The following is a 26,921-nucleotide window of genomic DNA, read 5'->3' as shown; positions in this document are numbered from 1 at the left end:
AGCTTTTCCACTGCCTCTGGTCCCTCGATGATTCAGAAATAAAACAGACCCACAAATTAGCCTGGAGCTCTGGAGTTCTCTAGACAATCCCTTCCTTGTCTGGGGTCCTAAAAATACCCTTTGTGGTGACTGACCTCGATTCTAAGCTTCATACTATGAAACTTGATTAGGAGCTTGTTCAGTTGATTAGGACTAAGTGTGTACTTTTAGGATCCTTATGAAGGAAACCACCTAAGCAGGGATTTATTTGTATTCAGGTTTGAGAAAGACCTGGAATGCCTGCTCCTGCCAAGTCTGCTTGTGGGGGCCCCTCACCAAACTGACCACTTTGGCTGCTTAGGGTAGAGTTGGCCCTAAAAAGCCATTTATATTTCCCCCCATGTGGCATTATTGCCAAGTTCTTCTTAATGTGCAACAACCAAATAAATGAAAAGGAATATTCAGGAAGACAGTGGTATTCTAATAAGCAGCAAGAACGTGCTCAAGCCTGCATGGGAGTGAGCATTAGATGGCTCACCCAGGTCAGGGCTTTACTCAGGTGTATTTCTGATCCAGGTACCGACAACAATAACAGCACATGCCCAGTAGGTTGCTGTATTGATTTGTATAGTGTTTTATGGTTTGCGAAGCAATTTCGTATACACCCATCTCAGGGCAGGCTCACAGCACCCTCAAAGGAGGCTTGCAGTTCTAGCAATGAAGAAGTTGATCCTCAAGAGGTTAGGTGACTTGCCCAAAGTCAACCATGGTTGATGTCAGTTTCCTAATTCCAAGACTAGGGACTTTATGTTGCACCACAGGTATAAGATAAGAAGCTTAATTTTAAATTGGGGATATTCATTCATAAATTCACTCATTTATTTGCTCATTCCACAGACATTTATTGAGCAAATACAGAGAATGATGAAGGTGCAAAGGAGATGGTTCTCTATAGAAGCCCATGAAAGTTTCATAGAGTAGGTGAGTCTAGAGGTAACCTTGGATAGGTGAATACTGCAGGTGACAGGTGGTCGTGGGCAGGGATAGCAGCATTGAAGGTAGAGAGAACAGCCGGAACAGAAGGGCAGAAAGCAAGAGCACTAGGTGGTGACATGTGATCTGGCCTTAGAGGGAAGAGTATATAGAGTAGGAGAAATGGGCTTTGGCCATTAGAATTCCATCTCCATGAGAATAGGGTCCCGGATGTATGTCTGGCATAGAGAGCTGCTCAGTAAATATTTGTTAAATGAATGAATGAACTGCCGAGGCTCAGAGCAGGATTACTCAGAAGAATCTGGGAAATTTGGATTTTTTCCTAAGGTGCTATAAACCTGGAAGGCATTAGGTTGGAAGTGGTCTGCTTGGATTTGTGTTTGGGGAATATCACTCTGTTAGTTGGATTGAGAAAGCTTTGCAAGAAAAGCTTGGGAACACTTCAAAAGCTTGTGGTGAAGAGCAAGGCAATGCCAAATTGCCTCCAAGGGCTTCAGAGGAACGGGAAGGAGGATTGGTCTTGAAGAATGGATAGACTTTTGATGGGACTGGAGTTTTTGCCTTGACAGAGTAGGCAAAGAGGATATACTGTTTTCCCAAATTCCATTTTGACCTGCCTTGGACTTCTCTAGGGTCTGAGTGCATCAGCTAGCTTTTAGGAAACAAGAATGAATCACAGATTGAATGTGACTAGTGAGCTCAGATCTGTCATTTGAGGGTATATTCAGTGACATTCTTGGATAAATGAGGGCCATTCACACTCACTGCAGTGGAGAGGACAGCTCCATCCCTGTCAAGTTAATGGCCATTTCTGTGTCATTTCACGGCAGCTCTGTCTGTGATGGAATCTGCCCACCGTGAGTACACTTTGATGTGAGAAAGCAAATTGAGAGCTGAAATTCATTTTGGTTTTCAAAAGTCAGTGTCCTAATTTTATGTCTCAGTATGGTTTTAGATGCATATTATAAGTTATTTTTTAAGATTGTATTATGTAGGAGAAGATCTAAAGGAGACTTTATATTGGGGCTGTTTTTTTACTAAATTTTAAGTTAGGTTGACTACCCTCCCAGTGTCCCAGCTCCTGTCCTGGTGCTCTCTTCTCTCTTCTTAGACCTGTGGTCGAAGTCCAATTGCCTCCCACTCTGACCTCTCAGCACAGGAACTTCTCCCCTGATTTTCTTTCATACTCGTGAGTGTTTGGCCATCATCTCTGCAGAATTCACAGAGTACTAAACACCTCAGGGAAGTTCTGTGGAGGAGCAGATGACATGTAGCTATAAATTGAGGGGACTGGCTTGTTTTTAAACCAAATTGATCGAAACTCATACATATGTCCAAATAAAAGTTGCTATCTTCAAAGTCTCCTGGAAGGTTCTGCTTTTGTCCCCATGTGGCTGCCTCTGCTCAGCTGACATCTTGAACACTTTCCTGGCTGCTTTCATGGCCCCCTCTAAGACATTCTTTTGAAAAGACCCATCAGTGAGGGAATTGAGTCTTTTGAGGGTTGATTCAATTATGTTTTATGTTTGTGAAAGAGACAACTTATGTGGACTTACCAAGTGAGGTCGTATACTTAGTCAGGTACTGTGTCTTACTTTGCCAGGGCTGCTATGACAAATAGCACACAGTGGTTGACTTAAATAACAATTTATTGGCTCATGATTTGGGAGGCTAGAAGTCCATAATCACGGCTTCAGCAAGGCCCTGCTTTCTCCCTGAAGTCTGCTGTGTTCTGGTGCTGGCTTGCCTCCCTGCCTCCCATCACATGGATGTCTCTCTCTCCTTGTGGAGGCTCTTCTGGTTTACGCCGATTTCTGATTTCTTTCTGAACCCCCCTCTTTTAAGTTCAAAAGACAAATTGCTTAAAATTGACAAACTGCAGCCAAAGCATTGGAATAGGTCGGCAAATGTTAAAGATTGCAGCACTTTCCACACTGTAGCTGGCGGCCCACGCTTGACGTGCCTCGTCGCGTGGCACAGCCCTCTGCAGGTCCAGGGCAGGGACCAACAGCTCTGCAGAGGCCAGCGTGATGTTGTGCCCTGTCATCTGCGGCCGGGGCCTCTCAGGCTTCACAGCAGTCACGACCTGCTCCTGGCTGCAGCAAACGGCACCCCCTCAGATTCAGGAATCCGAAGGTCTCTTGTCACGGGGCACTTGGCTGATGCGTGTGGGCTTGTGAAACTGTGTGACATGGAGTCCCTCCATTTCCAAAGATGATGCTGTCATTTACTGGCTGCAGTTGTGACTGCAGTACATCTTTGGTATTAACATAATGTCCCTTGCCTTCCCCATCACAGCTCCTGTATCTGGTTCTTGCCTCTTCCTAACCATAATTCAAGAGGTTCTGCACATCTTTGGGAAACCCAGATATCAGCTCTTCTCTGGTATAAAAAAAGGAAAGGGCAGGCAGCTTGAATTCTCTGGCATTTGCTGAAGTAGCCTGGAGATTTGATCTAGTGGCTTAGTTCCACAGGTGTAATTAATTGGGAGCATGTTACTAGCACCTGCTAAACTGCCTGATGTGCATCGTGAAGGCCTGTCCTGTCCACCAATCAGAATTCCAGAGGACGCGGGTGGCCCTGTCTTTATCAGGCCCCTGGAAATACTGTCAAGGGTCACCCTGATTCAGGTGGGCTGCACCTAAACGGGGTCTTTGAAGATCCTATCCGCAAGTGAGTCCACACCTTAACTGACCTCAGATTAAAACTAAGAACATGTCTTTCACTGAGTACGTTATTCATTCTATCACAATCTGGCTTCTAATCCCAACTCCTCTTCTACTGATTATGTTGCCTTGGGCAAGTTACTCGACCTCTTTGTGCTTCACCTTTAAAAATTGCTGATGCTTAATAGTATTTATCTCATGGAGTTGTGGGGGTAAATTAACAATAACAGCTAATACAGAGCATTTATCATATGCTAGGTACCATTTTAAATGTTCTACTTGCACATTTACTATAATGTAAATACATGAAAAGAACTGGGAGCCATCCCTTCCATGAGTATGCAGTCAATTACTGGATAAAAAAAATGAAACGAAGTCTGCAAAAATTTATAAGGTGTATATTAAGCTTACCCATAATTATATTAGATGCTCTCACAGGCTTTAGTATCACCTTATTTAATGCTGACAAATTTGAATTTAAAATCTGGAAATTAGAAGATCATGGAAACAGGGGTAATACTTAACACTTCATTTCTCACGGGTTTTTATTTTTTAATTATTCATTGACTTTTGCTATTTCTGCATTGATTGGCTGATTCTTTCCAACAGCAGGGCCAAGGAAAAGCAAGCAGGGAGGATGGTCTGAAGACATGCTTTTTCTCAATTTCTACAGCAGGCAGTTGGGTGCTGTGTGCTTGGAGCACCCTGCTTTGCAACCAGCCCCTCCAGGCACTGTGTAGAATGTTCTTAGATCTATCATGGGATGCTTAGTGTGTCATCCAGCATTCTCTTCATGAGAGGCTGTGAGAGAAACTTCTCTCAAGGCTCAGCCCAGGAAAAGCTTTGCTTTCACTAAATAGCTGACTTATTTCTATCTTATCGATACTTTGAATCTTGTAACCAGACATACTTCCCCCTTTGCTTTGGCCAGTAGGAAGCTCAGAGATAAATCAGTGTCCTACTTCTAGGAACTGTAAAGGACCACGGTCAGCTCAATCAATATACTCTTTTTGTCTCTTTATCAATTGCTTTTCTGCACTTATTTTCCATTAATTTGAAGTCCATCCATTATTTATATTATAATTTGGTCTTGTACATACTTTTAATTTTTATTTTCTTGTGCATATTTTTATAATACATCTCAAACTTAAAATATTTTGAGGGAGACCAGGGAAGTAAAATACACTCAAAATCATACATATTTATATAGGTATAACTATAAGGGTGCAGAGGGAAATTATGAAGTTGCCTTCCAAGAAAACTGTGAGCATAAGATAAACACCTGCTTTTTATTTTTTATCTTTTTCTTTTATTATTATTATTGGAATAATAAAAACACTCTCATACTGAAGTGATGAATGCACAACTCTGTGATTATACCAAATGCCACTTTGGATGGATTGTATAGTTTATGAATACATAAAAATAAAAGTGATTAAATAAAAGATAAACACCTGTTGGTCCAGGTAGCTCCCAGACTCTCATGCCTGCAGGCTCGGGAATGGGGTTTCTTCCAGCCCTCTGATTCTATAACCCTATGGAAATCCAATTAGGTTTGCAACATGCCTGAATTTTCACCTCCATTTTAAATCTAGCAAAATCTCCAATTTATTGGATATCCTTTGATGTACCCATTAATGCAAAATACTAGTGGATTTTTGAAGTCAGTGCTCATGTTTCCAACTCACCTGAACTTAATTCTCCAAATGCTTTTTCAGACTGGCGAGGTATTTGAGGCTCAGCAAACCTATTTAATAGGGCACAAGTCTCCAATTATCAGGAGAAAGGCACCCAAACTCATTCTTGTCATTATGAAGTGTTGAGGAGTCTCGCTGCACTATTTCTGCATTGCACAAGGTGACAAAATTATCCCCAAATGCCATAGAAATTTGTGTGATTGCTAAAGAGACTCTAAGTGTGTGTTCCCAAGGGCGTTGTTAGAGAGTTGGAAAGTGACATAGTTTGCTTCTTGGCACCCCCAAGAAGCCAATTCCTTCTCAAAAGTCTTCATGTTGAGCCAGGATCCCCCTTGGGGCTCGATCCCAGACCAGTGTGGAATTTCTCGTTGTGAGCAGAGGCAAGCAGCTGTTTTGCAGCTCCTAGCCCCCCTCACTGAATGCCACATATTTTACGGGACTGTCAAGACCACTGTTTTGTGGGTCACAATTAGAATCCAATCTTGAAAATGTGGGTTTAAGAATATGGTTTGGATGTAATAATTATGCTGTGTTTTTAAAGTAATGGGTCCTCAAGAGAATTCTCTCGAACCAGGCTTATTCTCAATTAAGAAAGTTAAGCCCCAAACAACCAAACAGGCACTTCATATTTACCAAATGGTGGTCCATTGCAACCAAGAAATAGCTTCAGAATTTTCCCAGGAACTGCTGAAAAATGCATCTACAAGTACTAAGAATACAGTATGTAAATGGATGCTCTTTGCTTCATGATTCTTAAAAGCAGTGCATTGAACTTCCAAATCTTGTCATGTTGGAACAGAAAGCATGTGATTCCAATGTTATCTAAAAGTGCTAGGCAGTGCTTGGCATAGGCCTGGTATGGAATGCCAAGCTGTCTGTGAGAAGTTTCCCCCCATGGCTTGTCACCTCCGAGTGCACGATGGAGGTATAACTGCCATGTAGAAGACAGAGGTCCTTTCTTGTCACACCTGGAGGCAGCTCTGAAATGGGACTTTTTTTTTTAAGATTTATTTATTTATTTCTCTCCCCTTCCCCCCTCCCCCCCCCCCCCCCGTTGTCTGTTCTCTGTATCTATTTGCTGCGTCTTCTTTGTCCACTTCTGTTGTTGTCAGCGGCACGGGAATCTGTGCTTCTTTTTGTTGTCATCTTGTTATGTCAGGTCTCTGTGTGGGCGGCGCCATTCCTGGGCAGGCTGCACTTTATTTCGCGCTGGGTGGCTCTCCTTACGGGGCGCACTTGTTGCACGTGGGGCTCCCCTATGCGGGGGACACCCCTGTGTGGCAGGGCACTCCTTGCGTGCATCAGCACTGCGCATGGGCCAGCTGCACATGGGTCAAGGAGGCCCGGGGTTTGAACCGCGGACCTCCCATGTGGTAGATGGACGCCCTGTCCACTGGGCCAAGTCCGCCGCCTACAGTGGGACTTTTGAATGAATCCTTTCTATTATCTGAGTCGTGATACGGTTTTTTCCTTAAATAAAGTAGTGTCTAAATGGATGCCCCTGAAATACTCCTTTCTTTTCCAGGTATCTCTCCTGTTTCACTCTTTTGTCTTTTATACATGCCCTGGCAGTGTCTCACCACTACTGTGTGCTAGGGAGTGAGCCATTCCTCGGGTAGGGTGGCATCCCAGGAACTATCACGCATGCACATTTTAAACCAGAGTGACATGTGGGTCAGAGAGTTCTTGAGGGCTTCCTGCAATTAAGGTGTGTTTACCTTCTAAAGAGAAGTGCCTTACCTTTTCTTGGAGTCCACCTTGTCGTGGTAGGAGCATGCATTGTATGTGCAGTTCACCTAGGTTCAAATCAAGGTGCCTCCGTGGCACTGAGGCCGTGAGCAAGCCCCTTAACTGTTGTGTCATTGGGCTCCTGCCGCTGTAAAATGGTGATGATGGTCGTGAGCCTACTGCAGAGAGTTGTTGCAAGGACTGGTAACTCTAAAGCTCTCAGAATGTGGCCCACACGTGTGAGTGCTACCCTTTGGCTGTTATTCAGGAGAACAAGGAGAAATGCCTGAAAAGTGAAACTAAAACAAAGAACACCCATTTAGCTAGTGTCTGTTGAATATCTGCTTTGGGTCCACCATGGTAATGGTCCCATGGGGAGGACCTTCTGTTCTTTTTGGGGTTGGAGTTCCCTTAGATTTATTACAAAAATTATTTGAAATTATCGAAATCATGGCTTTCTACCGTATCTCTATGCCTCTGAAATAAAAACAAAATATCAGGGGAAAAAGATTATTTTTCTTTCCTTGTCCAGTGGTGCACATTTTTAAAATAAGATCTGGTGGTCTCAATTTGATGGTTTTCTGTGATGAAAGCTGAGATGGGAAACCTTAATGAGAAAAGTAATGTTTTGTGGTTATCAGATGGAAACAAAGTAATCCTATTGGGCACTGCCCCCTGCCCTTTAAGTATTTACACGTTTTTGGAAAGTTTTGGCAAAATGCAATTTAATAGCTCATCATCTGGATGGATTTGATTGGGGATCTGTTTTAATGCCAAAAGAAGCCATTATTCTCAGACATGGACATTAAACCATTAATATTTAAAATCAAATGAAAGGATTGCTCTGAACCATCCATAATCTCCAGTGACCCTGTTCCTATAATCCTATACATCTCTTTGACCTTGACCTTTTAGATGGTTAACTGCCTTGCTAGAGAAGGAAGAGTTTATGCCTGGTATACAGCAAGCATTCAATAAAAATTATCTTAATGAATGAATGAATCTGAACAAAGGTTGTCTTAGAATTTATAGTTGGTACTTGAGTTATACTCTTCACCTGGCTATTATCCAAGGTCTCTTTCCTGAACAAGCCAAACCCCTCTAACTTCTCCTCCCCTAGGAATGTCTTTCCTTGAGACAAATCTACCACAATGTACACACTCTACTCAGCTGATGGAATTTTCCAGAAGAATAGGAAACAAAGTCTGAAATGAAGACCTTCTGTGTTTTGATGTTAGGATGGACCTTTTAGAGATCAATGTTTGAAGCCAGGAAAAATAGCATCAAGAGGAAAGAATACATGTGTAGGCAGCGTAGGAAATATAGGGGATTTGTACCATGGGAACTCAGATGGCTATTATTTTAAAATTTCCTTTGTGTTAGTACAGCTGTGAGGGTGCAGCCAGGCAGGGTTGGGTATTTCTAGGACAGTGGCAGGACCTTAGCCCTAGCCTGCTCCAGACATTTGCACATGGTGCTGAGAACAAATCTATATTTTCAAAGTTCCCAGACACTGGACTCATTCTTTCCAGAGCCCTGGGCCCTCGGCCTGCCCTTCCTGCCCACACTCTGCCACACGTTTCGGTCTGGCAGGACCTTCTCTGTCCCTCTTGCAACCCTGTACCACCCAGAGAGTGTCCTCCTGCCTCAGATGTTGTATTAGTCAGCCAAAGGGGTGCTGATGCAAAATACCAGAAATTGCTTGGTTTTTATAAAGGGTATTTATTTGGGGCAGGAGCTTACCAGTACCAGGCCATGAAGCATAAGTTACTTCCCTTACCAAAGTCTGTTTTCACGTGTTGAAGCCAGATGGCTGCAGACATCTATGAGGGTTCCAGGGTTCCTGAGTTCCTCTGGAATCAGCTCCTCTGTTTTCTCCACAAGATCAACTGTAGACTGTGAGGCTCTCTAGGCTTTGCCTCTCTCCACAAGGTCAGCTGTAGACTCTGAGGCAAATAGCTCTGTCTCTTTCCCCAGAGCTCCAGCTTAAGACTTCAGCATCAAACTCCAACATCAAAACTCCAGCATTAAGAACCCTCACATCAAAAGCTCCAAATCTGTCCTTTGCCACACCTTTTACCTCTGAGTCCCTACCCGACAAGGGCTGGGAACTTAACACCCTAATGACATGACCCATTCAAAGCCCTAATCATAATTCAATCATGCCCAGTAATAGACCAGATTACAAATATAATCCAGTATCTATTTTTGGAATTCATAACTATATCAAACTGCTACAGATGGCTTCAACATTCTCAGGTTTCAGGGTCAAGTCCATGCTAGGCCTGTGGCTCTGTGCATCTACAGGTTCACTGCAAAGCTTTAACTAAAGAGGTATGGAGGAGATAAGCAAGGGCTCTTTGGGGTGGGACCCAATCCTTCAGAGCCTTAATTAAACCTTGGGATGGCAATGTAAAATCCAGGCAGGGGAGGTTTGCAGATATGCAAGAACATCAAAAAATCTTGGGGTGGAAGGAGTATAAGAGGCAATTTCCAGAAATATACCTTGGAAGACATAACCAAAATACCAAAGCCCCTTACTGGCCTAACATCTAAGAAGGCTTTGGCATATTTTTCTCTTTTCTGGTTAAGTTGGACTTTGGAGTTTCCTTATTAGGGAGGATTTCACCATATCCTGTAGCTTTCAAGTCTGGCTTTAAAATTTTTTCATTTTTTCTGAAAGGTTTGTTTTTATCTAATTGACTGTGGCTGTCTTCTAGCAGCAGCATGGTGAGCCATTACCGAGGGTTGGCAGCATGTGAATTCCTTTCCCCATCCACGTAGAAAATTTCTCATCCCCTTTCTCAGTTCCTGCAGGGCTGCTAGAATCTTCTCCAGTGCTGTTTCCAAGGGCTTCTTCCTTCTGTACCTTCCCTGCCTGCCCCTGAGCTTGAGACATTATAAGTACACAAACCTCCCTATATAAAGATTAGCTGTAGGGATTTGAAATTCGACCTAAGGATTCCATTCTGAGATTTTGGAGAGGGACGTCCTTCTCAGATAAACCCGGGCTGCGCAGTGCCTTCGGTGCCATGTGCCAGCATCCATGCATTCACCTGTGTACCGTCACCCAGGGAGAACAAACAGCGGTTCACTTTCCATGCAACAGTTTCCAATCATTGACACAGATGGAGTTGTGCAATGACCATTTCAGAAGGCGTTGGCTGGGTGAAGCCGAGAGGCCGCTCTGCTTCCCACCTGCCCGTTGGAACTCTACTTGCCTTTTCACACTGCCTCTGTCTCTCTTCCTTCTTCCTCAGTGTCTCCACGTTGCCCTTCCTTGGTTGTCTGTATGGAGGACAGCACGGAGGCAGGCTTTCTAGTTGCGTGATAACGGGGGCTTCCCTTCTTCTCCCGCAGGAACTCCCCTGATGAGTGCAGTGTGGCAAAAGGCGGGAAGATGGTGAGCAGCCCAGACGCGCTGGGGATGAGCTACGGCAGCTACATGGAGGAGAAGCACATTCCACCCCCGAACATGACCACGAATGAGCGCAGAGTCATCGTCCCAGCAGGTCAGGGCTGCGCGGGCGTCGCTCTGCTCGGTTCCCAGACCCAGCCTGCCCTAAAGCTTGGACGGAACGCAACGTAACTTTTCTCTTTTTACCTGGCTTCGCTCACATCTTGGTGACTGTAAATGGAAGCCGGAGGAGGTTTGTCCACCTGTGGTGAAATGTTCACTGATTGGCAGCGAAAAGAGAAAAAGAAGGGCAAATACTCACATATGTGTGTGCATGAGTCCACGTGTATGTATGTGCGTGTGTATGTAGAGAGGGCTGTCTGGGCAAATACACGTATGCACACACATGTGCATATATACACTCATGCGTGCATACAAGTATACTTGTATCTCTGTATCTATGAAATATAGGGTAGAATTGCCCTTGCTCTGAGATTATTTGGTATGAAATAGCCTGTCTTTTATGAAGTCCTGTTTATAAAATAGCAGGCTTTTAAAAAATTCTTATCTGGCAAAATTCAAAGTTGGGAGCCATATATTGTTCTTTCATATTCTTAAAGTCTTAAATTCCAGCTATCACTGGCTTGAAATATAGATTCTGAGAACCAGAGTAATTCTTTACCACAGCTGTAATGCTAAACTCAAACCAAGGCAGTAGCTCTTCTGAATCTGAGGAAAATTCCAGGAACTTCTTTATCTTTGAACAGATAAAGTCGTATTTCTGTGGTGCCATCAATATGATTTGATGCCCTCAAAAGCCTCGAGGTAATAGGAAGACTGACTTCGAGCTCCTCAGAGGAAATGTGCTGCCACATAAAACTAAAACTGTCACCACAACACGAGCCCTGCTCTGCATCGGGTGTTCTGGTTAGCCACTTACAGACACCCGCTCACACAATCTTGGGAAGCAGGTATCATCGCGATGTTTTCCAGCTAACGAGAGGCCGAGTCAGGTCCACACAGGTCTGCCCGCCACCTTTGCGCTTCCTGTCAGCGTTGGAATAAATCTTAGCTCCCTCCGGTGGCTCTGTGGAACCCTCCTGTCACTCAGCCCAGTCATCTGGCTGTCCCGCCATTCTGCCTCAGCGACTTCCACTCGCTGTCCTCTCAACCCGGAACCCCAGAATTCCAGACAGTTCTGTGTGTCTGTCCTCCATTCAGGGTGCTATGCCAGCATTAACTCCTCAGAGAGACCCTTTCTGACCACCCTCCACCCTGTCATTCTCAACACACACCCCCACTTCATTTTTCTTTATTACCTTCAATAGCATCTGTCATTATGTTGCATATTTATATGCTTTGTTTCCTTATCTTCCTCCCTGAAGAGAATGTAAATCCCACAAAGGCAGGGGCTCTGTCATCACTGCTAAATCTCCAGTGTCAAGTTCGGTGCCTGACACACAGTAGGCACTCAGTGTGTTTCAACCGAGGGGAGGAATGGGCGACAGGATGCCTCACCCCCGAGCTGCACTGTCCCAGTTCCTTTTCATTAGCACAGCAATGAAAGGTATGCACAAAGTTTGCACAAACCTGATCCTCCTGTGTGCCAGGGTCACCTAAATTCATTTCTGTGAAGTGTTAAGGCAAACAGGTTCAAACGTCTCCCCAGACGCCTCACACGACCGTGTCCAGGTGACTTCTGTCATCTTCCAGACAGGAAAGCTCAGAGTAGAGGGGATTTGACAAATCCTCTCACTGGAACCGTGGGTGAGGTTTCTCCCCAGGTTCTTACTGTGTGGCTTTGAGCAAACTGTGTAAAGCAGATTTGAGGTGGTCAGTTGTGAAAGGGACTAGGTTCTGAGGTGGTCACCGATCTTGAAGCACCTTTTAGAGGAGGCCTTGACAAGAGATAGCAGCAATAAAGTCCCATATGTGTATGATGACAGGGAAAACTCTCAACATTTATTGAAATGGAGTCGAGTTTAAACAGAGACCATAGATTTGGTTTGGCCACAAAGATCCCCAAGACCCTCTTGCTGGGTGCTGAGCCTTGGAATGGGGGCAGTTCCTGCTGGGAGGTAGAATAATGGTAAAGCAAATATCCAGATGTGTGGTTGCTGAAGAGCCTTGGGAACAGGGGTGTGTCTGGAGAAAGGGGTGGAAGGAGGGACACTGTTTCCCTAGAGTCTGGCTGGACATGAACAAGATAGAAACCCAAGGGAAGCTCATCCCATCCTTTGCCTTCTTCCTTAAGAATGTAATTTCTTCAACTGAGGCAAAACACAGTTTTGAGTTCTCTAACAACTAAAGAGAACTAAATAACTGAAGATTCTGGTCTCAGTTTCTCGTAGACTCTCAGAGCTAGAAGGCAAAGCTCAGTATCACCTCTGTCTTTTAACAGATAAAGCCATATTTCTGTGATGCCATCAATATGATTTGGTCCTTTTCAAGAGGACCAAACAAACTTGAGGTTGTCAAAACTAAGTAAATGTTTACGTGGAGAAGAGGCAAAGAATTAGCTCGGTCAAGTGGGAGTAGCCAGCATTTCTTACCTATAGTAGGTGCCTTAAATATTGGTTGGATGGATGGGTGGCTGTGCAGATTGGCTTATGTTAAGTTTTCTGGGTCGAGGAGGGTTTCTTCTCCTGAGGAAAGTCCTCTTTCAGCTGTCCCTCCTTTGGTTGCTTCACGCCAAGACAGACAGTTATTCAGTTAGTAGTGTTTGTAAGAGAGCTAGTTGTGGCTGATTTTGCAAGTTGTGAGTCTTTCAGTTATTGGTCAAGCTTCATGTACGTGTGCTCATACACAGACACACAGATGAACACATACACATGTACGGCTTCATTGCACAATCCAGACAATTCCCCAATGGGGCCGGCTGTGAGGTTGCCAGCCCAAGGACAGCTCTGTCAGCTGCTGTATCTCTGCCTTCAGCTCTAGCGTGAGCTCGGTTCCTCACGCAGGCACATTTGGGCTCAAAGTGAAATCCTGTTCCACATACACACAGAGGATTCTCCAGACATGGTTTCAGTTCGTTCATATAGTTCCTCCTAGTTGGATACACTGATTTACACCCAAAAATGCAAATCATGAAGACAGCTGAATAAAAGCAGCCAGATAAAGCATTAACTATTCCTAAGCATTTGCACCATCAAGACACATTCAGATTTCCATGTCCTCAACCTAAACATGGTTCTAATACATACAGACAGGAAATGGGCATGTGAGCTGAGAAGAACAACAGAGGAAGAGAGGACATTGTGTTCAAACTGGGTTCTTGTGCTTGGATCTCAGCTTTGAAAAATGATTCGCCAACCTTGCTTTTGAGACTCACCATCTTTAGTTACTCAAGAGCTTTAAACTCATATATATATATCCCCAAGTGAATAAATACAAACCAGCATTTATATGTTTATGCTGCCTCCTTATTTCAGAATGGATATAAGAAAGCTCTTAAATATGCACAAAGGAGCCAGGCAGAATCAATGTTAAAAATAAGTGAATGACATAGAAGAGGTGGCATTGGATTGGGAAAAGTGGACATGGTGGACGATGGGTATGGGGAAGGGCAGGAAGAGATGAGAGGTGGGGGCGTATTTGGGACGTGGAGCTGCCCTAGATGGCGCCTCGGGGGTGATCACCGGACATCGTGGATCCTCACAGGGCCCACTGGATGGAATGGAGGAGAGTATGGGCCATGATGTGGACCATTGTCTATGAGGTGCAGAGGTGCCCAAAGATGTACTTACCAAATCCAATGGATGTGTCATGATGATGGGAACGAGTGTTGTTGGGGGGGGAGAGGGGGGGTGGGGGGGTGGGGTTGAATGGGACCTCACATATATATTTTTAATGTAATATTATTACAAAGTCAATAAAAAAAAAAACTGAAAAAAAAAAATAAGTGAATGGGGGAGCGGTTGTAGCTCAGTGGTTGAGCTCCTGCTTTGCATGTACAAGGTTCTGGGTTCAATCCATGGTACCTCCTAAAAAAAAAAAAGTGAATGAAGAGCACAGGCTAAAGTGTTTAACAACAGAGAAATAGGAATGAGATTCATATAATCATAAAGGTATGTATGTATATGTGTATATATTTTAATGCAAACTTTAAAATCCTGCACAATTGCAAAAGGTAGGTGTTATTTGGCTCCAAGATATCAATAGGAAGTGCAAAGGAGATGCCTCCATCAGTTATTTGATTCAGTGTTCCTAGATAAAAAATAAGCTAATATTGAAAAGACAGCCCAGCTTTTAATTCTGCACTTAGAGAGAAATGTCTTGAGTAGGAAGGGTGGTGGACCAAGGACCAGATTCTGTGGGCAAAACCAAGTAAGGAAGGGGCAGAGGAAGAAAATCTAGGATGGGAAAACTTTTAAGTGTGACTAGTCATTCCATTTCTGAAGCATGATGAGTGAAAGCAGTGTTGTCATGGAATTACCAAGGGGAGGCAATAGTAAAAAATAAAAATCAAGAAAAGCAAAGGTCTGCATAATCCAAAAACTACATAATCAGCTCAAGAAGATTTGAAAATAGCTCTTTCCAAAGAAATATTTTGGAGGGTCAGAATGTCAAAGATACTTTAGAGCCCAACAAAAATAATTTAGTCATGTATTTTTAAAATAAAATACACAATAGAATTATAGATTCTCAAGTAAGTTGAGGATAGGAACAATTTTTAACAGATTTTGACTTTTTTCCCAGAGTATTGTACAATACATATGCACAAATATTTTTGACAATTGGTTAATTAATAAATTAATGATTTAGAGCATAGCATGATCTAGGTTGATAGCTGCATTAAAAGTGAAAAAGTTTTAAATAAATTGGAAAAAAGCATGCAGAGAGGACTCCTGGTTCTAGTAAAATAGAGAACATAAAAGAACCTGAAGTTTTTCCTTTTGCAAAACACCTAGAAATGCTGCATAAAATTTAACATCCTTTCAAATACGACCTGAACAGAGAAGAAAGTCAAGGAACTCCTCTTAGGAACTGAAAAAAAGAGAACTGAGAAGAACACATTCGGATGTTGACAACTGGTGGTCCTATCTGGCAGGGTCAGAGGTGGGGGCACCAGTGTTAAAACCCAGAGATTTGGATCAGGCCCTGGCAGAAGATGAGGTCTTGGGCCATTGAAAATCAGGCAGTCGGGACAGAGTCCATCACTTCCCTCCCCACCACACATGCACAAACACAACTTTGTGTGTTCCAGCACCCCCTAAGCTGATAAATTAATGTTAAAAAATGGTCATGGGCTAGTGATAAGCTTGGATACTTGGCAGAAATGAATACAAAATCTTCCCAGAGAGACACATCTGCGATCTGAGCTGCACAGGATTCCCACAGATAAGGACCCACTGAAGGTGAGTCCACAACCCAGGATTACACAGGAGGAAACAATCTACCTTGACCAAGATTCAGCAGAAACAAGCAGCAACATGATTAAACCTCCAGGAATGAGATAACTGAAGTATTGGATAGAGAGTATAAAGTAAACAAATATAAAAAATGATTAAGGACATGACAAAAGGACCCAAAAGAGAAAGGGGCAAGACTTTATGGAAAATAATAGATAATTTTAAAGAAGACTCAAGAAAACTCCTAGAAACATACAAAAAAAATCATTGATATAAAAAATGGTAGGTAGGTTAAACAGTTGGTTTGAAAAAGCCAGGGTGAATTAATGTAATATGAGCATATTATACAGAGTGCAGTAAAGAGACAAAGAGAGAAAAAATATACAAAAGGGCTAAAAGTCAGGGAAGACTAAATGTTAATAACCTATGTAGGAGTGATAGAAATTCTAGAAAATAATGAAAAAGAAACAGAAGAGAAGAAATATTTTCAGAGATAAAAGCTCAGGCTTTTCCATAATAGAACAACTCCAATCTCCATGGGAGGCACAACAAAATAAAAATAAGATCATAAAAATAAGTCCATCCTAATCATATTATAGAGAGACTAGAGAACACCAAAAAACAAATAAATAAAACCAACTAGAGAAAAAGAGCAGATTATCCTAAAGAATGACAGTTATAAGGAGAGCAAGTTTCTTAATAGCAGAAACAGAACCCAGAGGACCATAGAAGTCTTGAGTGGGTTGAGAGAAACTGACAGTATTTTCTAGCTATTTTCTGATCTCTGAACCTCAATGTGTGTGTATGTGTGTGCATGCACATGCCGCAGACCCATGTGGCAACCTGGTGAAACATATGGGTCACTTAGAGTAATGCCTCTAGATGAATAAAGTAAAATTCATGGCAATACGAAACTATTTACATCAAGTACATTCTAATCTTTTATTTAAATTTAAGCTGAACTAAAGATACTTTCAAATAAAAGGAGAAAGTTTATTGCTAACTGACCCTCACTTTAAGAAATACCCCAAAATTTAATAAAGAAAGAAAAGGAACCTTAGAAGACAGTGAGCTATAAGAAGGAATCGGAAACAATAAAATTGATTAATATAGTGATATCAGAAGAGAAATGATATAAAATTACAATGATATCTCAAAAATGACCAAGTATTGAGTAGACAAATATGGAGGAATTAAAATATTGGACAGAATGGATAATCAGAATTGAAGCCTTCTAAATTCCTTGCTTGGGAAAAGGATAAAATTATTGATTGAATTTAGATTTTGTTTCAAGATTTACCAATAAGAAATAGAACTAGAATGTTAACAGCCAACCCAGTAGAGAAAGGGCAATAAAAGGAATGAAGAAAAAGAAATCAATCCAATTAGATGTTTGTAAGGGAGATGTAAACAAGCACAGAAAAGGCAAGTTAAATGGAAAGCACAAAATAAGATGGTAGAAAGCAGAAAGATCAGTAACAGTAAATGTAAATAGATCAAACTTGGCATTAAAGACAGTGTTGGACTACATTAAAAAATACCCCAAAGTCATTTATATGCTGTTTGTTAAAACATTTAACATTTAAAGACAAAGAAAGGTTGATAGCAAATAGATGGAAAAAGATATTACAGTCAAATCTAATCTAAAGAAAGCTGACAAAAATAGAAATAGAAAGCAGACAAAATGACTTTCAAGCAGAAATTATTACTGCAGATAACTGAGGGTCATTGCACAATAAAAAGGTTAATAAAGAAAATGGTATAACAATTATAAATTTTCATCTACCTAATAACAGACATAAAATGCATGAAACAAAAACTAAGAGAACTGCAAGGGGAAATAGACAAATCCATTTTAGTGGGAGATTTTAGTACACTTTTCTCAGTAATTAATAGACCGATGACATGATATTATATATAAATTACCAACTTTGATCCAATGATTAGAATCTTGTACCCAGTAACTACAGGCTGTATTCTTTTTAAGCACACAAAGGACATTTGCAAAAATTGCCATATGCTAGGCCACCAAAAAGTAACAGCCAGTATTTTAAAAATCAGTACCATATAGACTACATTCTCTGACCAAAATGCAAAAAAATTGTAATGAGTAAAAAATTTTAACTGCATACTGTCCATTCATTTGGAAATTACAATGTCTAGGGAGAACCTTGAGGGTAGCTCTTTACTTGAAACCAGATTTGAATTTGTGATTGCTCAAATTTAGGCCAGTTCTCTCTCCTGGGCTCTATAAATGTAAAGCCTGTCCGCAGGAGTGGGGAGAATGTTAAATCTTATTTTTTCAGGCTTAAAAGTGTCTTAACAGCAGATTGGCAAACTTGCCCTAGGCCAGATTTTGAAAACAAAGACCTCACTAGGAGAGTGATATGGCCTAGAGGTATGTTTTTGAAGGGGAAGGGCTGTATTTTTTCATAACCAAGGGTACTTTCGCTATCTGGAAGCCAATATTTTACATTGATCGTGTTCAAGAAAAGTGACAGGCAGAGTTTACATCATTACCAATTTGAATCTTGTATAATCTTGCTTTAAGTCATTCCTCCGAAACAGGATGTTTGGGTGTGTGAGCCATTTCATTTCACGAAGGCGCATGTCCTCGGGAATGCAGTGCCCTCTTGCCTGATTTAAAATATCGACTTAATATTTTCCTGGCAGTAGTGGAACTCTGCTAGGTCACCATCCTGTTTCAAGGAAATGCATTTTTTTTTCAAAATAGAATTCAACCTTCCTCCCACTCACCACTTGGACTTCCCAAATATTCCCCCTGCTGTTACAACACACAGAATATTGAACAGTAAGACTCCACATTTTTTGTGTGATGGTTTTTTCTTTCTTCCCTCTTCTGTAGTCTTAATTTACTGAAATGATGTTGGTCAAACTGTTGGGTATTAAACAAGTATCCAAATTACAAATAAGAGGCTTTGGAGAGCCAGGGCATCTTAGCCCTGTGCTATGGGATTTTACCATTTTGGTTCCAATGATGTGGTGGAGTGATGGCACAGATGTTTTCAAAACAATTGGACTTGAGGGCTGAAAACAAAACAACTTATCTCCAGTGGCTCATGAGTCATCAGACAGAAGCACCTCCAAAAGGTTCTTAAAATAAAGTGATAAATCAGACTTTTGTGCTTAAAGGAAGAGGACTGCCCCAATGATAATAGATTGTTTATCTCATTTTAGCTGAGTTTGCAATGCAAAATCCAGTGTATTGGTGCATTTTTTCCTGCAATATGTTATTATTGGCAAAGTGCTTTCACATACATTATCTCATATACTTTTCTATTCCTCTAACATTTCATTTACTTACAGAAAAAAGAGAACTAATTGCAGAGAGGTTAATGTTTACATCTACTAAATGATTGAATTAGAACCCAAAATGGATATCCTGGATGCTATTAAAGCCTTTTATTTCATCCTCAAGCTTGCTGTTCTTGTAGTAATTTAAAGCAGTTTTTTAATTTCTCAGAACTTTTCAATGATTCTGAAATTCCTAGGTAAGAACCTCCTTGATCTTATCTCAGTTTTCATCTCCATCCTTACATTTCACTGTGCTCCTCCTTCCAGCCATTCAGGTCTTCTCCCTGAACGTATCACATATTTCATTCATCCCTGATCATGAAGTTGGGCTCAAGCAGTTCCCTAAAACTACAGACCTTCTCTATTTGTTGCCTTACGTAGGTCAAAATCCTTCCCATTATTCCGGACACTGCCCAAACCCTACTGGTGAAGCCTTGCCCTCTCCTTCGCTGGACTCAGTAGCTGCTTTCCTGGCCTTCCCCTTCCTGCCTGGAAAACACAGGCTTAATTCTCTGTTGTATCTGTGGCTGCCTCCCCAAGTCGAGTCTCGGTACCTCTTGTCTTGGTCTTTTCTAAATCCCCATAGTAGTTGCACATGCTAAGTGCTCAGTAACTCGCCATTGAGTCATCTTAGTCTACATCATGTTGGTGTCACTCCTCGGGTCCTAGAATTCTACCGTGGTCTTCGTTTTATAGAAAGAGGAAAAGTAAGCTGAGACATAAGGTTAGATGACAGTTTCCAGCCATGCCACTCCCTGTAGGCAGCAGATGCTGTCACCGAGGCCAGACCCCACACCTAATCAAAGGCAAGGTGAGCGTCAGGAGGGGCCCATTCGGTTGCTCCCCTTTTTCTCCTTCTCAGGGTGGTTCGGGGTCAGGAAAGATGCTAGGACCTGTTGGGCCTTATTGGAGCTTGTTGAACCCCTTCTGTGATGGTGTGGTGGGACGGAAGCAAAAATGCTTTGCTGCGGTCTCATGGGCCCTGGAGGGGACCAGGGAGATGAAAAGTGAGTGCAGACCAAAAACTGGCAGCTCGGCCCCCACTTCAATGACCTGAGCCCTCAGCAAGGCCACCTGGAGCTGCAGCATCCATGCCTGGCACAGGTGGCTGGGGTGGAGCTCAGGGCGGGCTCTGACAGGGGCCGAGACTGCACCCTCGGTCTCATCATCACTGCCCTACACAGTGCTGACACAGTGAGATCCTTGAAGAGAGTGGCAAAGGAGGCGATCTGCAGCTGAGCCTTGAGGGGTGGTATTGGCAAGGGGAAGAGGAAGGGCTAGCCTTCCAGGCAAGAGGGGACCTGTGGACATAGGTGTGGGAGCATTGGTCCAGGAGATGGCAGGGGGTGTGTGTGGCTGCAGGACCAAGGTCTGGGGCAGTGGTGAAGCCAGATTCCTCTAGGTTCTTGACTATGTTATTACATAAAAGAATTTTAAGACCATGTCGGTTTAGTCAGGCCAGTAGTTTATTGAGGAAAGTGGGAGAAGGGAACAGAAATGGGAGAAAATAACAGACTATGTATCCCCAGGTGGAGGTGTGGGCTGCTCCAGGCAGAGAGAGAGATTTGGCTTGTGTGGTTACTTTTTAAGCTCTTAAAAAAGAGCCCCCAGGGGAGGGGACCTAGCTGTTTGCTGCTCTGATTGGTTACCCCACCTGTCAGTTCCCCAAGGGCCCAATGATGAGGCCCCTTAAGGATATCCAGGGCTTTCCCTTAACCCTGGTCGAAATCTGGTTCCAAATGGCCTTCTCATGGCCCGGTCCTCACAGAGTTCTTGCGGCAGCTTCCTCTGTGTGGTTTTTCCTTCAGGGCGTTTCTAGGGCCACATGTTTCACGACCATGTTTTTCTGTCATGTCTTAGACTTGTCTTCCCATTCCCTAAACTACCTGCCTCGGTGGTGGTGGAAGAACCCCTGTGCAGGCTGCAAGGCCCAGCAACTAAGGACTGAGGGGTTTGGGCTTATCCTTTGCAAATTATTCTCTATGGGAACACCTTTAGAGAGGCTCTGATCAGAGCCCCAAGGCCAGGAAGGGAAAGGAACACCCTCCTTTGTTTGCCAAGTGGCCAGGTTTTGTTTTAGCACTCTTCACTTAAAATCTGAAAGGGCAGGGAAGCAGGTGTAGGTCAGTGGTTGAGTGCCTGCTTTGCATGTTCGAGGTTCTGGCTATAATCCCAGTGCCTCCTAAATAAACGTTATCTTAGAGGGCTGAGGTGTTGAAATTAGATCACAAAAGGATACCCCCCGACTTCATGTGATTTTGTTCTTTTCAAATGAAGCAATTAACAAAATGCCAAAGAAAATGAGATTACATTTTTATACCCTTGAAGGAACTTTTATAACAATATTTAATATTTCAAAAATCCTTTTTAAACCATGTTTTGAATTGGGAACATTAGGGGGAATAGGATATTTTTTATAAATAACTTTTTAACCCAAGTAGTCAATGTTTATTTTAGAAAAAAGAGAAACTATAGTTTAGTAAAAATGCAAAATCTAAAAATCCCCTCTCTTTCTTCAGAGAAAGAGTTGACATTTTGCTGCATGTTCATCCAAACTTCTTTCTCTGCATGTATTTATGTTTCTTTGCAAAGTGTAATTATACTACAATGCTGTTTTGAAAACTTTTTACTTAATCTACTCTGAACATCTTTTCATATCAGTAAATATATTTCAGCTTTGTAATTTTTAGTTCCTAAATGTCACAGGAACATTCCTAAATGTACCACCACTTGACCAATCCTCTTGTTGCTGGACATTTTGGGTGTTTCCAGTGTTTCGCTATTATAAACAACACTACAAAGAACATCCTTGAAAACAAATCAGTGCACACATCCTCTTTTATTTCCTTGGGATAAATTTCTAGAAGTGGAATTTTTAGATCAGGAACAATGCACATTTTTTTAAGACACTTGAAATGTATTGCTGAAGTGGCCATCAGAAATGTTGCAGTGATTTATATGGACATCAGTGGTATATGAGAATAGCTATTTTACCAACCCAGAATAAGAATTCTAGAGATAAGGGCACTCTAAGTTCAGAAATTTCTCTTGGGTCAGGTGCATGATTCCGTTGAAGGAAAATTGTTCGAGCCGTGACAAACCTCAGCTTGGCGAGGGAAAGCAGTCCAGATCCTGCCAAGAGACAATAAAGAGATGGATTTCTTGGGTTAGCTTCCTAAGGTGTTATTTTGCCATTTTAGCATAAAAGTACTATATTACAGAGCACAGTAATCTTTGGGAATGATGTTGATGTACCATTTTTGAGAAGATCTGTTTCTACCACTAAGAGAAGAAAATCCATACTCAGAATGAGTTGGTTTCTAGAAAGTAGTTACACCAAAAATAGGCCCCTCATATTGTTAAAAGCAAAGCAAAACAGAACAAAATGTCACTAGGTATTAACTAATGAGTAAAGTAAAATGGAATGACTTCGGGGAGGACTGTGGACCACAGGGTCTGCTGTCTGAAGGCTACTAGAATTGTCGCTTGCCCAGAACCAAGGATAAAGAAGACTTGAGTGTAAGGGTCGTCTAAGAGCATCATATGATCTGTTTTTATGTAATGAGGAATCATGGTATGCCATGAATAAAGAAAAAGAAAAACTTCTATGAAAATGACCTAGATTTGTGAGCGTGTTATCCCTGAGAATAAAATCCCAACCCCTTGGCAAAGAGCCACCTAAAGTTCAATGAGCTGGGGAAAGATAACTTTCCAGATACACGTCAATTTTTCCTATGCTTCCATGTTCGGATTACAAAGGAATATATACACCTCACTGTCAACATTAGCACTTGAGTTCTACTCTGTAGAATACCCAGAGTTCACCTTAGTTTCCAGATTCTATTCATTTATCTAAGGTGTTAGCAGTCTAATATTGGTTGAGATCTAATACCAACTAACTGGTAATGTTTGAAAATGTATGTTCCTTAAGACCCAGCAATTCCACATCTAGGTACATGCTGTGGTCCAGGAAGTCTCCAGATTTAAAGTTCACAGGAATCACCTGAAGATCTTGGGAAAATACAGACTCTAAACTAGTTCTAATGATGTGTGCCATCCACCCTCCCCTTCCCCCACCCTGGTCATCCCCACCCCACCGTCAGGCTGATGCTGCTGGGTGTGAGGACCACACTTCGAGCAGTGAGGCCATGACACAGTTGGGTTGAACCTTGGCTGCACATTAGAATCACCTGCAGAGTGTTTGAAAACTGTGCTGCCCAAACTGGGGTCCACATGAAATCAGAACCTCTGTGGGTGATTACGGGTGCAGCCAAGGCTGTGAACCAGTGCAAACGCCTTCACTTGTGGGAGGGGATGTGGACACCAAGCTGCTCACTGATAAGTAAATCGTGTCTCTTCATGCCCAGGCGCTATTTAAATGAGTGAATTTATCTACATGCATTCACTTGGCTAAATCCTGATAATACCAGTTGACTGGAGAAAATAAGATACTATTTATGTTCACTTTAAAACCACAAAACAATATGCATGGTTGAGATGGTAAAAACATTAAACTTTGTGTAGGAACGATAGATGTAGCAAATTCAGAATAGTGGCTATTTCTAGGCTATCCAGGAGGAAACTGGAACAAGGGTGCTTCTGCTGAGGTTGAAAAAATTATTCATTATGCAGCAGAATGAAAGAGAGGTGGACAGAGGCAGACAAGGATGGTGGAAGGAAAAGAGGAAGGGAGGGGGGGGGGAAGGAAGGGGAAGAGAGGGGAGGAGGACTCTGGTGATAGGATTGGCTTTTCTCACTGCTCTTGCTATTTATTTCTGTAAACTTAAACTGTATTCCCGTGTCACACTTGATGGTCCATTCTTGAGAAGCCTGCAAATTAGTGGGACCAAACGAGGTTCTAAAAAGCAACTCAAAGGATTATTCATTCCCATATCAGATCTTTTCATTCATGATATTCATCCCATTGTGACATGCCTGACCTCTAAGGGCCCATCCAGAACACTGAGCTCAAGGCTCATTTTAGCTATGGTGCATACACTTAAAGGAGACACAGACTCCCTGAGGATGCAGCAAATCCAGAGACCCTGGGATTAGTCCTCCAGGCTCCTGCTTCCTGGCAGGTGTCTCCCTGAACTTGGGGACCCGTGGAGCAGTCTGAGTACCTCTCCCGGGAGGGTGTTACCATTGGGGCCAGCTGCTCCATCTCCCCTGGGCTCTGCCCTCCTCTTCGTGCACCAGGGGGTCCTCTCCTGTGTGCAGCAGTGGAGCGTAGCATTGCCCACAGCCCCTGGGGTGTTTGTGCTGCACCGATGTGGAATGTGACCTTCATCCGCAACCCTAGCTCCTGCAGGTGAGAATTAGCTGCACAACCAAACCCTCTGCAGAAGGGGCCTGTAACCAACTGCCTCTCTCTTACAAATGGCACCTCAGGGTAGGTACTAGGGCTTTCATTTGCCTACACTCTATTCTATACTATGTTTCCAAGTCTGCGGTCAGTGTTTTTTAGTATTTTGTACAAATACTGTTGTTTGTTTGGAAACTGTAATTAGCATCTTCACTATGTGTGTTGTTAAGTCTCATTTTTATGTAAGCCTACCCATAGTTTCTTAAAGAACAACCTTACTCAATTTTCAGGGAATAAAACATCTCTATGGGAAATTTTAGATCATCTGAGTAAGAAAGGGGTCAAGTGGTGTGAATAATCCGGGACAATTTACTCTACAGACAATGACCCGTGGGTGTGAGTCAGAGGGCATTGTGTCTTTCCCCAAAGACATTCTTTTTGGACCGCTCATTTTGCCTGATCTGAGGCACGTGCTTCTGGAAGAGTCGGCAGGGGCTGCTGGTGGGAATCTCCACCTGGGATATGACTGTGCCAGAAGTTTGTCTCGGGGGTTGATCGAATATGTCTTAATCTCCTTTCAGATCCAACACTGTGGAGTACAGACCATGTCCGGCAGTGGCTAGAGTGGGCGGTGAAAGAATACGGCCTTCTGGATGTCGACGTCTTGTTATTCCAGAACATTGATGGGAAGGAGCTGTGCAAGATGACCAAAGACGACTTCCAGAGGCTCACCCTGAGCTACAACGCTGACATCCTTCTTTCCCATCTCCACTACCTCAGAGAGAGTAAGACGGCGCCCTTACTCATGCCCTGGCTCTGTTGGTCACCTCTAACCCCAGCTTCAGATGTGCCAGCATCTTCCTGCTTTAACCCATTTCCCGTTCAGGGTCTGAGAGAACTGAGCAGTAGAACGACATGACTTAGAGGAAGGACGCCCTGCCAGCATCACCCTAGTGAGGGGTATTCGGTGCTTAGAAGAAGCCCAAAGGCCACGTCAGCCCTCAGCCACTCCTCCAGGCTGAGAGGGAGCCCCCCAAACCAAGAAGATCAAACGTCAGGGGAAAACACACAATTTGTAGCCTCCGTGATGCCCAAAGTTCAAATAGAAGCATTATGGGAAGGTTCCTCCTTGATGAAAATTATGGGGTTTATCTTTCCTAAAGTTGCACAGAGCCCCCTTTCTTGCCTAACCTGAACACAAAATGAGGGACGTCTTCACTTCACATCATGAGATTTGACTGAACCTGACAGAGAGGGAATGGCATATTGGTGCTTAGAGGCATGAAACCACAGTTTGCTGCATGCTTTCATTATTAAAACATCAAGCATGGTTAGAAGGAACTCATAGTAGTAGTAGTGCAGGAGTCCATTGATATTCTCATCAGTTTGCTTTGCCTGGCATTCCAACCCTTCATTCCCTGAGTTAAATCCGGGTGCCTGTCTAGGTTTTAACACGCTAACAAAGTAGCAGGGTGAATGCGGTATGTCCAAGTCGCCCATCATGTTTGGGTGGGAAGTGGGTGATGACTATTCTTTTCCTTCCCTCCTTCCTTCCTTCCTTTTTTCAAAAGGTAATCCTCTCTCTTTTTTTTCACTTTGATGTTGCCTTTTGTTTTGTTTTGTAGCTCCTCTTCCGCATTTGACTTCAGATGATGTTGATAAAGCCTTACAAAACTCTCCACGGTTAATGCATGCTAGAAACACAGGTAATGCTGGCCCTGCCCCTCCCCACAGGACAGGCACAGGGGCTTGAGTGCAGGTTGCATGTTTTAAAGGTGAAAATCGGACCGACTGGTCAGTGCATCGGGAAGGCAGGGCTTAGAGGTGGATGGTCGAGGGGCTCTTCTGGATGAAGAGGAGGCGCTGTGGGTTGTGCTGGTGGTTGAAGGGCAGGTGGAGCCCTTGGGCCGCTGAGCGCTCCTTTCCACCCCCTTTGGAATCCAAGGATTTCTTTTACCAGGGAGATGTACAGAATGAGCCTGTAGCCAGAGCCTTCGCCCTCGCTGGCTGGATTACGAGCTTCTCCTATTAGTCCCAAGGAGGTGCTGTGCGGATAATGTGGAAACGAAAAGCCTCTTCCCTGTACAGAGCCCCGAAGCCCTCTCCTTTTTTTGTTTTCTTTTTATTCTTAAAGGAATGTATACCAGGACGAGTGGGAGTTTGATTTCCCCTTTCTGATGAAGTTTTGAGTCATGTGATCTGACATTAATTTTCTTCTTTGTAAAAGGCAGTGGTGGTGTTTGGTGAGCTGCAGTTCAGAGGGACAACTCTGAGAATTTGGGGAGATGGGAAGTCAGTCACTAACCAAATGCCTCCTTCTCTGTCTCTAACCATGACTGCTTTTTTTTTTTCTTCCTGAGCCTCGTAGGGTTAACCCAGTGCTTCACCCTGGCTAACCTTCCTTCCTGCCCTCCCCGTAGAGAGGCTGAGCCTTGTGCGGGTGAATGTGCTCCTGGCCCACCTCCATGGCCTCCCTCCTGATGGCGG

At 43.0% G+C, this 26,921-nt stretch overlaps 1 protein-coding gene across 5 annotated transcripts in view; it reads left to right on the top strand.

Annotated features, from left to right (window-relative positions):
- The window catches only part of ERG (ETS transcription factor ERG), a 195,067-nt gene that overhangs the window by 149,844 nt on the left and 18,302 nt on the right, over positions 1 to 26,921 (top strand). For all 5 annotated transcript variants that reach the window (XM_012526700.3, XM_004462322.5, XM_058296243.1 and 2 more), the window contains 3 exons: positions 10,424 to 10,575; positions 25,016 to 25,219; positions 26,060 to 26,140. In XM_012526700.3, the coding sequence (XP_012382154.2) occupies positions 10,424 to 10,575; positions 25,016 to 25,219; positions 26,060 to 26,140 (437 nt within the window). The remainder of the gene's footprint in view (positions 1 to 10,423; positions 10,576 to 25,015; positions 25,220 to 26,059; positions 26,141 to 26,921) is intronic.

The sequence above is a fragment of the Dasypus novemcinctus genome, chromosome 4 (assembly GCF_030445035.2).
Source record: "Dasypus novemcinctus isolate mDasNov1 chromosome 4, mDasNov1.1.hap2, whole genome shotgun sequence".
Taxonomy (NCBI): Eukaryota; Metazoa; Chordata; class Mammalia; order Cingulata; family Dasypodidae; genus Dasypus; species Dasypus novemcinctus.
Note: the sequence above shows the minus strand (reverse complement) of the source record. Positions and strands in the feature narration are given on the sequence as shown.